This window comes from Diabrotica virgifera, chromosome 4 (assembly GCF_917563875.1).
Source record: "Diabrotica virgifera virgifera chromosome 4, PGI_DIABVI_V3a".
NCBI lineage: Eukaryota > Metazoa > Arthropoda > Insecta > Coleoptera > Chrysomelidae > Diabrotica > Diabrotica virgifera.
The window spans coordinates 28,432,298-28,446,911 of NC_065446.1; the positions used below are offsets into that span (position 1 = coordinate 28,432,298).

Genomic DNA, 14,614 nt, shown 5'->3' on the forward strand with positions numbered 1-14,614 from the left:
GTTTACTTCAAAAAACTAAGACTTGATTTTTTAAAAATTGTTTTACCGTGCCGTTTAATTACTATTAAGGGTCAAAGTTAAGTTTTAACATGGGCTCTTATGGGAATTATTAAAAAGTTAATAACTTTTGACCCAAATTTACGATTTTTAATTATTTTTGCTTAAATTAAAGGTTTTTTTGTAAGGAATAACATATTAAAAAATGGGGATTGTTTACCGTACCATTTATTTTTAATTTATTTATTATAATTAATTCCGTAATTTATTCCGTAATTTCCGTAATTTATTATAATTTATTTTTATAAAATATTCAATACTGAAACATATGATTTGAGTATTCTGCTATAAATGCATTGTTACCAACTTTCGCTTGCACATAAGTTTCCCCCCTTTCCTCTGAGAGGCATACCCCGCAACGAAGGTGTAGAACGTCGTTAAATCATACTTTCTTTGAGTGCGCAAAATATATTCCATGCACATATAATTTAATCCAAGATTTAATAAAATGTAATGTTTTTCCACCTTTCAATGTATCCTATCTATTGTCTCTGAATAGCAAGAACATATATGATTGTTTAATGAAATTTATCTGTGAAACTAAAATTAACCTCTAAACTTATTAATCCTGATAATTTGGTATATTATGTACATATGAAAAAAAAAGAAGAAGAAGATACATAATGGAAAATGTGGTGAGCAACTTGGACAGTCCATAGCGGCCAGCTTTTGAACTGAGTAGAGAGCTGTAGAAGAGTTTGCTATGGAACTCTAAGGACCTCATTGCCTTCCTTATGTATGAACAGAAAACAAAAAAAGTTGTGACTGGCTAAATGACACCCAAGTCTATGCCATAAAAAAAAATATGAAGCGAGTATGAGGGATACGAAAGGAGCCGCCTAGCGGCGAGTTTCACGAGTAGAGTACGAGCTTCATAATGATAATTAAATGCAAGTTGTATACACGATTTTTTCTATGATCATTCACAACAAAAAATATATTCGAATTTATTAATTTTGTATAAATATATAACATCGGTTTACAACGTTCTTCGACGTCTTCCGATTTCCAATCTTCATCTCGTTCTGTCATTCCGTAGATCGTCCTCGAGTTCTCTGTTCCTGATTTCTCTATCAACTTCTTCTCTCCAACTTCTTCTAGGCCTTCCTGGTCTGCGCCTTTTTCTTGGTTGCCATTCGAGGATTTGTCTTGGTATTCTATTCTCCGGCATTCTCCTTACGTGTCTGTACCAGCTGAGTTGTTTCGTCCTGATGTCGTCAACAATAGTATGTGTAACTCCCATGATTTCTCGGACTCTCTCGTTTGTTATTCTGCCGCGTCTAGATATTCCCGCCGAACGGCGCCAGAAGTCCATTTCTGTTGCTCTAAACATTTTCTCTGTTCTGTCTTTTAGGGGCCAAACTTCGCATCCATATGTTGTGATGCTTTTTATTATAGTGTTATATATTCTTTTTTTATTTTCCTTAGAAATATTTTTATCCCACAGTACGCTGTTCAGCAAGGATATGCCTTTCCTTCCCTGTATATTTCGTTCCTTAATAGCTTCATCTAATTTTCCGTCTTGAGTGATCTTTACTCCCAGGTATTTGTAGTCTTCACATAATTTTATTTCTTTATTTTCCTCTACTCGGAGGCTATGTTGGTCTCCTCCGATACTCATGTATTCAGTTTTTTCCATATTCACTTCTAGACCCCACTCTGTAAACTCTTCTAATAGTTTTCGCATCATGTAACTAAGATCTTCAGAGTCCTGTGCGATGATCACCTGGTCATCCGCAAAGCACAGCGTGTACAAAGTTGAGTCCGTTAGTGGTATGCCCACATTCGTACATTTTTTCTTCCATTTGTTGAGTGCTGCTTCGAGGTATATTTTGAATAGTGTTGGTGAGATACAGCATCCTTGCCTTAGTCCTTTAGTTACTGTGAATCCTGGTGTTATGAGATTTCCCGTTTTAATTCTTGTTGTTTGTTGGTAGTACAACGTTTTTACGGCTTCAACCAATTCTATATTTACATTTGTTTTCTCCAGTGCCTCCCATAATTTAACCAGTGGGACACTATCATAGGCTTTTCTAAGGTCTACAAACATCAGATGGACTTCTTGGCCACGAGCAACTTTCTTTTCAATTATCTGAGTAATGGAGAAAACATGATTGTAGATCGACCTGCGCGAAAACCTTCGGCTTCCATATTTTGATATTCTTCTTCTATTCGATTTTTAATAAGATTTCCATATATTCTGCTGATACTACAGTATTTCTCATGATCATCTTTCAGTGCGTCACAGTTTTTCGATTTCTTTCTAACGCATTAAATTGTATGTGACAGAAAAAAAGGCACGTCGGTGATTACATTTCGTTGGTGACATTTTTATAACATTTATTCTAGTTATTCTAGTTGTCGATAGATGGTGCCATAATAAAAAAATAATTTTTAATAATATTACAAATATAATCTGTATAATTTATAAGACTATACAAATCAAAGAAAATACCATTTTATAAATGCAAGAAACACTTTTGATTTGTTTTTATTCCAAATTGAAAATAAAATGTGACAACTGTCAGATTTAACTAAAATGTCATGTTAGAATAAATGTCATAAGTGTGTATTATCACGGACTTACCCTTTTTCCTATCATTTGTTACGCACTGAAAAATGATCATGAGAAATACTTTACTAGTGACTGCAATTCCTCATAGTTTTCAGGTTTTGATTTATCTCCCTTTTTGTGGATAGTGCTCAGATGTGACTCTTTCCATTCTTCAGGTATTTCATGGTTATTCAAGCATTGCTGGAAAAGTTGTCTTAGCCGCTTAATTAGAACCTTAGGTCCATATTTGATGAGTTCCGGAGCTATATTTCCTGGACCAGGTGATTTGTAACGCAAACAAATTACATAGTTTGTCAGTTTGACAGTTTGTTTACACATTGAGAACTGTCAAAGCGTATGCATTTGACTCGCCATTGGTCACTGCGCGTGTGCCACCTTCAACGCGAATGCCATATCGCGATTCTATTGGTAAAAAATCTGTATCATAATGAAGTTCATTATGATACAGGTAGTGAAATCATAATTAATATATTATAGTATGAGAATAGAAAAAGATTATTATAACATTCGTACACGATTCGTCACGGATAGGTACATCAAGAAGAAGAAGAAGAACCTTTGCTTACAAATAATAAAGTAGGCTATTAGAGAAGATAAAGACAAAATATGTATTACACAATTTAAAAATCTTACCGTAATACTAATACCTAAGCCCTGATCGGGTTTTCTTTTAACTGCAACAGTCCTAACATCACCAAAATGTTCGGTAGCTTCAGTATTGGATTCTGCTTCAGGTTTCATGCCCTTCTCCGAACCATTTAACGTACTGTTTCGTCTACAGGCACGTACGACAGTTTTGTGTCGTTGTAGTAAAATTTCTGATTCAAGTTGCCTCCATAATTTATCTCTTATATCACCTCGCATTTCTCTACCTACAAATCAACAAATATAGATTAAATGTTATAAATAAAATTGGCTGAAACAAGGTTCATTTAATTTGTTTCGTGTTTATGCAATTAAAATAAAATAAAAATAATATGCACTCAATAGGGAACTTGCACATTTTTTTTATTACATAATAATGTTCAGTTTTGTACAAAAATGAGATTTCCAAAATTTCACGCTTCAAAAACTCATAATAACTTATAGCCCGATCAGGGAACACAAAATTTTACGAAAACCTCCAAAAAAATAAAGGAAGGGTGAAAATTTGGGAACAGGTAGTTGAAATTGTCTATTATTATATAAGAAAAAGTTTACAATTCTACATCCCCTCCATTTTACAAAAATTGGGAAATACGGGGTGGAAAATATTTTCTCGTGAGTGAAAAAATATACTTTCAAAATAGGCCTGGAATTGGATAAAATGACTAATTCTAAGCAACTTTTGTTCTATAGAGTTTTTTCCCTCAGTCAATACTTTTCGAGTTATTTACGAGTGAATATGTTCATTTTTAACAAAAAAAAAAAACATGTTTATGGACGGTTTTTCGCAGATAACTCAAAAAGTAAGCACTCTAGCGAAAAAAATATTCTTAGTAAAAATATAACTTATAAAAAATTGAAAAAAAAAAATGGTGTACGCGTGAGGTCTGCAGACCCAGTATAAGCAGAGTTGTAGCTCATGAAAAGTAGGTTCTCTTTCGTCAAATTCCAAATCGAATATTTCAATGTGAAATAACCAAAAAACAGAGCACTTTTCGGGGAAAATTCATTACAACTTTTTTATTAAAGTGTTTAAAAATAAGGTTTATTTTTGTTTTTTAAAAAAAGTTTTAACATTAAAAATAAGTGAGTTACGCTCAAAATATTGTTGGTCCCTTTTATTTTTTTGGTACAAAAATCGCGAAAATCACATCACCCCCTAATTAGCTTCCCAAATAAAATTTATCGTAACCGCTTCACAAGTTACTTTATTTATGTATTGTTTATATTATCTATAAGTTTCATTGGTTCAAAGTGCTCAGATTTGAAAAAATTTGGGTTTAAAATAAAACATTTTTTTTTTAATTTTGAAAAAAAAAATGGAATTGTTCATGGAATTAACTTAAAAATTATTAGTAATACCAAAAATCTTAAAGAGTAATAAAATGTACGTTTTGCTTTTCTGAATATTTTTCCTTTTTTGTTTTCTTGTTATACTAAAATTGATTATGCTATGGCTGTTCAAAATTTGCCTAAACTCGTGATTAGTTACTCGTTCAAGCCATCTTAATAGCAGCTTTATCAAAAATAAGCACTTTGAACCGATGAAACTTACAGATCATATACATAATACATAAGCAAAGTAACTTGTGAAGTGGTAATGATAAAATTTATTTGTGATGCTAATAAGGGGGTGATTTTCGCGATTTTTTTACAAAAAAATAAAAGGGACCAACAATATTTTGAGCGTAACTCACTTACTTTTAATGTTACAAGTTTGTTTAAAAAACAAAAATAATCCTTTTTTTTAACACTTTAAAAAAGGAAGTACAGAACTCAAAGAAGTACCACAAAATGTATATATATTAATAAAATGGTCATATAAGGACGCGTTTCGGCTCTTCACGAGCCATCATCAGCTTAAAAATACAGGAGCAAAGACAAAACTGACCAGACCAGGAAGGAGGAAGAATCTACTAGATTACATTTTTATGGTTTTATAGACTTCATTATTAAAGTTTTTTATATGTTATATTAACATTTAGTTACATTTGAATGTAAAAATTTTTAAAAAAAATTTTATGACTTCCACGTTGGGAGGAACTATCTTGCGAACAAATTCAAACGAACGATTCAAATTTAACTAAATGTTAATACAACATATAAAAAACTTTAATAATGAAGTCTGTTTAGGCAATACGTAAAGTATCCTTAACAATAGTAACCTATACTTATTGTACGGTTATAGAGTATATTCCCATAGGTAAGCTGGTTAAGAGTAGATAACGATTTTTCATATGTAATTTAAAGTATTATCTGCATAAATGGCACAAAGAATATTTGCTACGAGAGGTATATGGTTCAAAATGCATACAGTATCACGACTAATAAGTTATGTTCACATACATGTAGAGTACTTACAGTTTTATTCCTTGATGACGTGTCACATCAGAGCTCTGATTGAATTCCATAATCCATTTGGTTCATTTGTAAGGCACTCACTAATACGCTAAATAAATCATCGTCGATAATACTGAGCAGATTGAATTATCTGAGCGGTATAAAACGATAGCAAAAAAAAGCCGGTAAAATGCGGCCTTTTTACGAATAGCGGGAGCGTCGATAGATTAGAGATGATTCTCGTTAGGAAGCTTTTGACGATCTGCCCCGGCGAGGGGTTCAAATGCGAGTCTCAACAATAACCTGGAGTTTCCAGAAAGGTTACATAAATACTACTTGAATTTTAAGTAATCAGTAGTACAGGGGCGTAACTAATTATTTTAGTGAGCCGTGTATAATATATTTATTGTACATATTGCCGGGGGCGACAGGCGAGAGAGATGGCCTATATCACCTCGAAGAGAGGGGATTGGCAAAGATGTGCACAACGATAAGAAATGTTTGAAGAAATTAGAGTTTATATACACAAGGGGTAACAACGATAAAATGGAGGAAACGATAAGTTTTCCCCCTAGGGATAGATTTTAATCTTCCAGGGGAATCACAGCGATTTTCGTAATACCACGAAGAAAATCACCGTGAGTAGTGTGAATCTTGACAGTACGAACTAGACCATCCTTACCAGGCAATACATCTATTACCCTGGCAGTTGGCCATAAGAGTGGAGGAGTACCATCCTCCTTCAACAGAACCAAATCCCCGATCTTGACAGGGTCAGTAGGGTCGGTCCATTTATTTCTTTGCTGCAGGAGGCAAAGATAGTCTTTTTTCCACAATTTCCAAAATTGCTGTTGAATTTTACTAATACGCTGAAAAAGATTCAACCTATTTTCAGGTATCTCTGAAACACTTGGTTCAGGGGGCGCGGTTAAACTTCTTTGAACTAGGAAGTGAGCTGGAGATAGGAAAGCGAAGTCATTGGCGTCAGACGACATCCTAGTGATGGGTCTCGAATTTAGAATAGCCTCGATTTGGCATAATACTGTGTTAAACACTTCAAAGGTGAAGTGGGAATTTCCTATAATTCGATAGAGGTGATACTTCACACTCTTTATTCCTACCTCATGGAGGCCGAATTGATGGGGGTTGCGGGGAACACCCATCTTGAAAGTTATGGAGTTTTGAGTACAGAATTCCTTAATCTGTTCCGAATTATTTTGATTTAAGAAAAAATCATAGAATTCGCGCATTTCATTTTTTGCCCCATGGAAATTTGTGGCATTGTCGCTCCAAATAATACTGGGCGTGGATCTTCTGGCAATAAACCTTTTCAGAGTAAGAATATAGGCTTCTGCGCTTAATCCTGTGACGAGTTCGATATGAACACATTTAGTGCTCATGCAAATGAAATAGGCTACGTATGCTTTGTAAAGCGGTGCCTTCCTCAAATGTGAGGACTTAATTAAGAAGAACCCCCCATAGTCCACTGAGACGACTTGGAAGGGTCTAGTGGGGAGTACACGATCGGGATGCATATCTGCCATCTGTTGAACAGAATTGGGTGTCATGAATCGGAAACAGTTTACACACTTACGAATTAAGCGTTTAATCTGTCTTAATCCGTCAATTGGCCAGTACTTCATTTTGACATACGAAAGTACTGTTTGCGCGCCTGAATGTAATAACTTATGATGAGCTTGAGTCAAGATTAGTTCTACAACTCGACATTTAGAAGGAAGTAGAATGGGGTGTTTTTGATTATACGATATGGGGGCGTGTCGGAGACGTCCTCCCACACGAATCAGCCCATCATTATGTTGTAGGAAGGGGTTGAGTTTACGAATGGCTTTATTGGTCACGAGTTTAGCATTTTTCAATTCAAGAATCTCTTTTTTAAAGTAGATACTTTGGATATACCTGATGATCGCGTGATCAGCGATCTCCATTTCGGGTGGCGTCAATATATCCGTATCTCGTGGAGAGTTATTTATTTTCTTTTTAATATTACTGATGAATCTAAAAAGATAAGCGACAATTCTTTGAATTTTACGAAAAGAAGAAGATTTAGCGAATAGATTTTCAAAGGTGTCGTTGAGTTCGTGATTTGTTGCTATGTTTGAGACAACTAACTTCCTTAATTCAGGAAGATCATCCTGAAAATGAGGAATTTGATGAAGAGAAAAATCGATGGGATTGTCTCTAATAAAGCTAGGTCCGCATAACCAGTCTTCGGTGGTCTGGGGATTATCAAAGACATTTATCCCTCTGGAAGCGGGGTCAGCGATGTTTTCGTGACTTCTGACGAAATGGAAATCACAAGGAAAAGTTTCCAACAAGGAATTGACCTTTTGAATTCTGTTTTGTACAAAAATGTTCCAAATGTGTTTTTTAGAAAGTATCCAAGACAAGGCAATTGTAGAGTCAGCAAAGAGATGAGATGAAGATATACTCAAATTTTTCTTGAAGATGTGAAAAAGTCTATGAGCCAGAGTGACTCCCAACACTATTCCACAAAGTTCCAATTTGGGGATGGTGAGTTTATTTTTTAGCGGAGAAATTTTGTTTTTAGAAGCGATAAGCCGCGACGATACAGAAAAGTCTGAGTATGTCGCTTTGAGATACACACAAGTGCTGTATATTTTTTCCGATGCGTCGGTGAAAATAATTAATTGAACATCAACAACTTTCTTTTGTAAAAGTAAGCATCGAGGTACCTTGACCTCTTCTATAGTTTTGAATGTCGATAAGAGGTTTTGCCAATTTTTCATAATGATGGGTGAGTCAATGGGTTGATCCCAGTCCAATTTCTGGGACCATATTTCCTGTATCAAGAGCTTAGCGTTCACAAGGACAGGGGATAACCATCCTAGCGGGTCATACAAAGTAGCAATGTAGGAGAGAATAGTACGTTTAGTAACAACATTAGCCAATTTGAAGATAGGAGTTTTAAACGAAAAGTGGTCGCGTTCTGAATCCCAGAATATGCCTAAGACTTTATCAGATCCCGTGAAGTTAAGACTGACTTCAGAGATGGGATTTAAATTGTGTTGAGACAGAAATTCTGAAGAACTGCAGTTCCACTTGTGGAGGAGGAAACCATGGGTTTCTAGCAAAGAAGTTAATTGTTCGAAAAGACAACTTAATTCATGAAGACTGTCAGCACCGCTGATCAGGTCATCCATATAGATAGATTCTTGCAGAACACTAGTAGCAAGTTCGTGGGTATGTTTGTTGTTGTCAGCGATGTGCTTGATAACTCTTTGAGCGATAAATGGGCTACTTGGGAGCCCGAAGGGTAATCTTTGAAATTGATAGCACCGTAAAGGCTGCTGAATATTGTCCCTAAAGAGAAAATTTAACAGAAATGTTTCAGTGGGACAAATGGCGATTTGTAGGAACATAGCCTTGATGTCGCCTACTAGTGCGAATTTAAACTGACGAAACTTAGCGAGAATGTCAAAAAGTTCATGTTGGACGACATAACCTTTGTCTATGACGTCACTGAGGGAGATTCCCGTAGACGATTTATTGTTTGGATCGAAAACTATACGAGTGGAAGTAGTAGAGTTGGATTTGAAAACGGGAAAGTGAGGGAGAAAGTAATTAGGTTTACCTGAGTCATTTAGCATTTTTAACGGCACTTGAATTATTTGTCCGTTATTGAGATATTCCGATATAATGTCCTGATATTTTTCCAATAAATCAGGGTTGAGTTGAAAACGTTTCTCGAGACTGAGAAAACGTCTTTTTGCCGAGAGAAACGAATTTCCCATGTCTATATCTTCGATAGGGAGTTTGAGATTGAGTGTGGACTCATATCGTCCATTGGGGAGAACATTAACATGTTTTACAAAATTAATTTCAGCGGGGTGATCATTAATGAGATCGGTGTTCTGAGGAGCGGCTTCTTCCAGCTCCCAGAATTTTTGTAAATGATCGGATAGTTCCTCGTTGGACACTACCGGCTCATTTACGGCGGAAGGAGTGTTATGAGAACAACAAGTAACGAGAGAGTTTGAATAAAATTCCAAAGCCTTTTTAGTATTTTTCGACTTAAGAGCAAAGTCTGGAACTGACCCTGATATCGTGTACCCGAGTAGAGTGCGTTGAAGAACGGGAAGACCTTTTCCCAAACGAATTATTTCAGGTTGAATGATATCGTTATACAGGTCTGCACCGAGCAGGATACCAATTGGGGATGTTACATGGAACATCGGATCACCTAATGGTATCTCTGAGGGTATGTTTAGTTTGCTCGCCGAAATAGAAATTTGAGGAAGCGGATTTGTTATCTTTGGGAGTACAGAGCACGAGATGTCAAAAGGAACGTCGTTAGCGACAGCGAAAATTGTTGTATCTACAATAGATTGAGACGAGGATGAGGTGGAGTTAATTCCATTGATCCGTAATTTTCCATCTCTAGTGGTGAGTGACAGTTCCTTTACGAGGTCAGCACTAATAAATGAAACCTGTGAGGCCGAGTCTAAAAGTGCCTTTGCGAAGACCCTCTTGCCGCTAGGAGCGACAAGATAGACCTGGAGTGTGCTTAATAACACCAAATGATTATCAAGCGAGGCTGCAGATAGAGCCATTGAATGTGGAGTCGAATTTTGAAGATTAACTTCCGTTTCAGGAGCTCTAACATGTGAGGGCCCCTGTTGTGAATTACCCTGTGTATGGGAGTTATTTGAGATAGCGGTTTTATTATGATTATTTGAGTTGTGTTGGCCAACAGCCGCGGAAGGGTTACTATGACCCGTTTTGTCGAAATGGAGCAACGTGTGATGACGAGATTTACAAACTATGCAAGAGAATTTGGATTTACACTGATCGAGCATGTGAGACCCAAGACAATTAATACAAAATTTATTTTGTTTGACAAAACTAAAACGTTCTTTAGAATTCAACTGCTTGAACTGAGGACAAGAGTAGATCGAGTGAGAGTCGTTGCAATAGGAACATTTCTTAGGACCTAAGCGAGGCGAAAGGTTACTGGTAGAAGTGTCTGAGGCTAGGTGTAAAGAGTGTCTGGAAGTAGTAGTCGATTTTGGTTTTGATTGAGATTGAATATTCTCAAGATGAACAACGCGTGTCTCGATTTCCCCTAGAAAATGGACAAAATCAGGGGTAGCTTGGCTACCACCGGATTGGAACTCAAGAGCCCTAATGGTAGGTGCGTCGAGTTTCTGAGTAGCGATATGTATGAGAAGTAAATGCAAGAGATCTGAAGGGGGCCTATTCAAGTTCAATAGGGCCTTGAAATTATTTGACATGACCGTATGAAAATTTCTTAATTGTGAGTGATTTGCGTTTCCAGAAATAGGAGGCGCATCAAGAATTTGAGAGATGAGAGTTTTGATAAGCGATTTAGAGTTGGCGTACCTTTGTGTCAGGTTATCCCGGGCTATTTTGTAATTGTCACCTGTGAGTGGGATATGCTCGAGAAGCGTCAAAGGCTCGGAAGTTAGAAAACTTTTGAGGTAAATGAGTTTTTCCAGATCACTTAATGTAGTATCAGATCCTATTATTGTATCAAAGGTCTCAATGAATGAATTGTATTCAGTAACTAAGCCACTAAATGGTTTTAACTGAATACGAGGGAGGTTTACTGTTCGTTGCCTAGCCATAGACTGTGAGGTTAGAGAAGAATTAGGGTCAAATTGGAGGGAGGGGGTAGCAGTCACATTAGAACTTTCAATGACCTCTAACCTTTCTTCCAATAGAGAAATTGTATCCAAATATTTATCAAAAACCACAGAGGAATCAGTAGAGGGGGTAGGTTCCTCGGGGATCGTCTCCAGCACATTTTGAGCATCGCGGAAAAGTCCGTAAGAATGTTTGAGTTGTGAAATTATTTCACGAATTTTATATTTGTTTAGAGAATTAAGAGTTGTGGGAACCGAATCAGCCAACTTGGTTATATCAAGTTTTGCGGTGAGCCTCTGTCGGTTATATTTTGATCGGTCAGCCATGTTGCGAGAATGTGAGATTAGATAGATTATTTGCAAATGTCTAAACCTATAAATCGATGCGAAAATGAGAGAATATGTACAATATATTATATATTACACGTTTAATAGTGTGAGATTGGCTTAATAGTATCACCCTGTATGAGCGCAGATTAGTATATGAAATGCAAAACTATAAAATTTCAAAATATATGCAATTTTCCAAAATGGGTATTTTTCAGCAAGTGTGAGACACCCTTAACAAGTATTTAAATTAATTAAATTGAAGGAAAAAACAATTATTTATTTTCTATAGTTTTCTAGAAGTGTAAAATGAGCTTAAGCGAAGCTAAATGTAGCAAAAACTTACAATTTATGCAAGAAAACAAAATTATTTTTAATAATTTTTGTAACCTGTGAACCAGGCTTAATCGGATTCAAAATTATAAATTTAATTTAAATCAAAAGGTTGAACAAACAATGTTAAAATTATAACACCCGTACTATCAGCCAAGAAATGAGTACACTTTTTGTATACTATAAACAGAAAAATATATTTACGAAAATAAAATAATGTAATATATGCAAATATTTTTTCATACAAACAAAACGACTCCTTTATTTGAACAAAGCAAGTAGTTTCTGAAATTGCACGTGTAGACCGGGCTTAACAACCTACCAGCTATTGTAGAGACGTGCTGGGTTAAATACTGAGAATTTGAGTGCAGAAAGAGAGGAATATTTTATTTTTGTGCCGGGGCGGCGTGGCTTGGAAATTTCCAAATGCAACAGAAAGACACTATAAATGAAAAACCGTTATTCTCAGAATAGAGATTATCAAAATATGCAAATACGAAGGACCTTGAGGATTTAATTAATAAATAATTAATATGATACGGCTCGATGGAACAGAAATGTTTAGGCAATACGTAAAGTATCCTTAACAATAGTAACCTATACTTATTGTACGGTTATAGAGTATATTCCCATAGGTAAGCTGGTTAAGAGTAGATAACGATTTTTCATATGTAATTTAAAGTATTATCTGCATAAATGGCACAAAGAATATTTGCTACGAGAGGTATATGGTTCAAAATGCATACAGTATCACGACTAATAAGTTATGTTCACATACATGTAGAGTACTTACAGTTTTATTCCTTGATGACGTGTCACATCAGAGCTCTGATTGAATTCCATAATCCATTTGGTTCATTTGTAAGGCACTCACTAATACGCTAAATAAATCATCGTCGATAATACTGAGCAGATTGAATTATCTGAGCGGTATAAAACGATAGCAAAAAAAAGCCGGTAAAATGCGGCCTTTTTACGAATAGCGGGAGCGTCGATAGATTAGAGATGATTCTCGTTAGGAAGCTTTTGACGATCTGCCCCGGCGAGGGGTTCAAATGCGAGTCTCAACAATAACCTGGAGTTTCCAGAAAGGTTACATAAATACTACTTGAATTTTAAGTAATCAGTAGTACAGGGGCGTAACTAATTATTTTAGTGAGCCGTGTATAATATATTTATTGTACAAAGTCTATAAAACCATAAACATGTAATCTAGTAGATTCTTCCTCCTTCCTGGTCTGGTCAGTTTTGTCTTTGCTCCTGTATTTTTAAGCTGATGATGGCTCGTAAAGAGCCGAAACGCGTCCTTATATGACCATTTTATTAATATATACATTTTGTGGTACTTCTTTGAGTTTTGTACTTCCTTACCTCGAGACCACATTTGAGAATGGATCCTTCTCTTCATCATTTTAAAAAAGTTGAAATGAATTTCCCCGAAAAGTGCTCCGTTTTTGGGTTATTTCACATTGAAATATTCGATTTTAAATTTTATGAAGAAGAACCTACTTTTCATTAGCTATTACTCTGCTTCTACTGGGTCTACAGACTTCAAGCATACACCATTTTTTCAGTTTTTTATAAGTTATATTTTTTCTAAGAATATTTTTTTAGCTGAAATCCTTACTTTTTGAGTTATCTCCAAAAAACCGTCCAAAAACATGTTTTTTTTTCTGTTAAAAATGAACATATTCACTTGCAAATTACTCGAAAAGTATTGACTTACGGAAAAAACTCTACAGAACACAAGTTGTTTAGAATTAGTCATTTTATCCAATTCCGGACTTATTTTGAATGTATATTTTTCACCTTCGAGAGGGGGGTATTTCCCTCTATTTTTGAAAAATGGAGGGGATGTAGAATTGGAAACTTTTTCTTATATAATAATAGACAATTTCAACTACCTATTCTCAAATTTTCATCCTTCCTTTATCTTTTTTGTGGTCAGATTGTTCTTTGATCGGGCTATTAGAAGTACAAATTTAAAGTCTTCTTTATTTTAAAATAGTTCAAACGACCCGTGACGTCACAGAGTTTAACTATGTGGTTCCGTTTATGGTTATATTTACGTATATTCTTCTTCTTCTTTAGTTTATTGGCCTCCACCTACTTGGGTATTTGCCCAGCTCGTCGTCGGGGAATAAAGGAAAAATATTTATATTCTAATGACATTTATCGTATGTCGTTGTAATAATATATACCAGTTTGTTGAGATTGGAGTTTGATACAGTTTTTGAAGGAAAGGAAAGAAGGTTTACTATTGAAAATAAAACCATTTTGTAAAAGTACAAATTTTCTATGAATAGTTCAAACGCACAAAAACACTTTTAACGTCACATAACTGTATTTTTTACTGACGTTTATAATATCTAATTTAAAATTATATATACAATTGGTGTAGAATGTAAACATACAACCCCGTGACGTCACGACGCGTTTTGGGGTGGCTGGTAAAGTTGAATTTTTAGTCGTCTTTAGACGACTAAACGAAAGACAAACAAATCTTTGATACAGGTTCTAAATTATGTTCTGTTGTGATTTATACCATTTTTTTCGAATTTAAAATTTTATGCAAGTTCCCTATTGTACCAGATTTGGCAATAGTTTCAAACAAAGTTCTAGATTCAGGACACTTTAAAAAAACATTTCTATTTCTTGTATTTTTGGGTGATTTTGGATGAGTATGTTTTGT

At 35.3% G+C, this 14,614-nt stretch overlaps 1 protein-coding gene across 1 annotated transcript in view; it reads right to left on the reverse strand.

Moving 5' to 3' along the window:
* Positions 1–14,614, reverse strand: part of LOC114349341 (uncharacterized) — a 184,270-nt gene that overhangs the window by 38,889 nt on the left and 130,767 nt on the right. Inside the window, exon 5 of the mRNA XM_050648096.1 lies at positions 3,266–3,504. Within this exon, the coding sequence (XP_050504053.1) occupies positions 3,266–3,504 (239 nt within the window). The remainder of the gene's footprint in view (positions 1–3,265; positions 3,505–14,614) is intronic.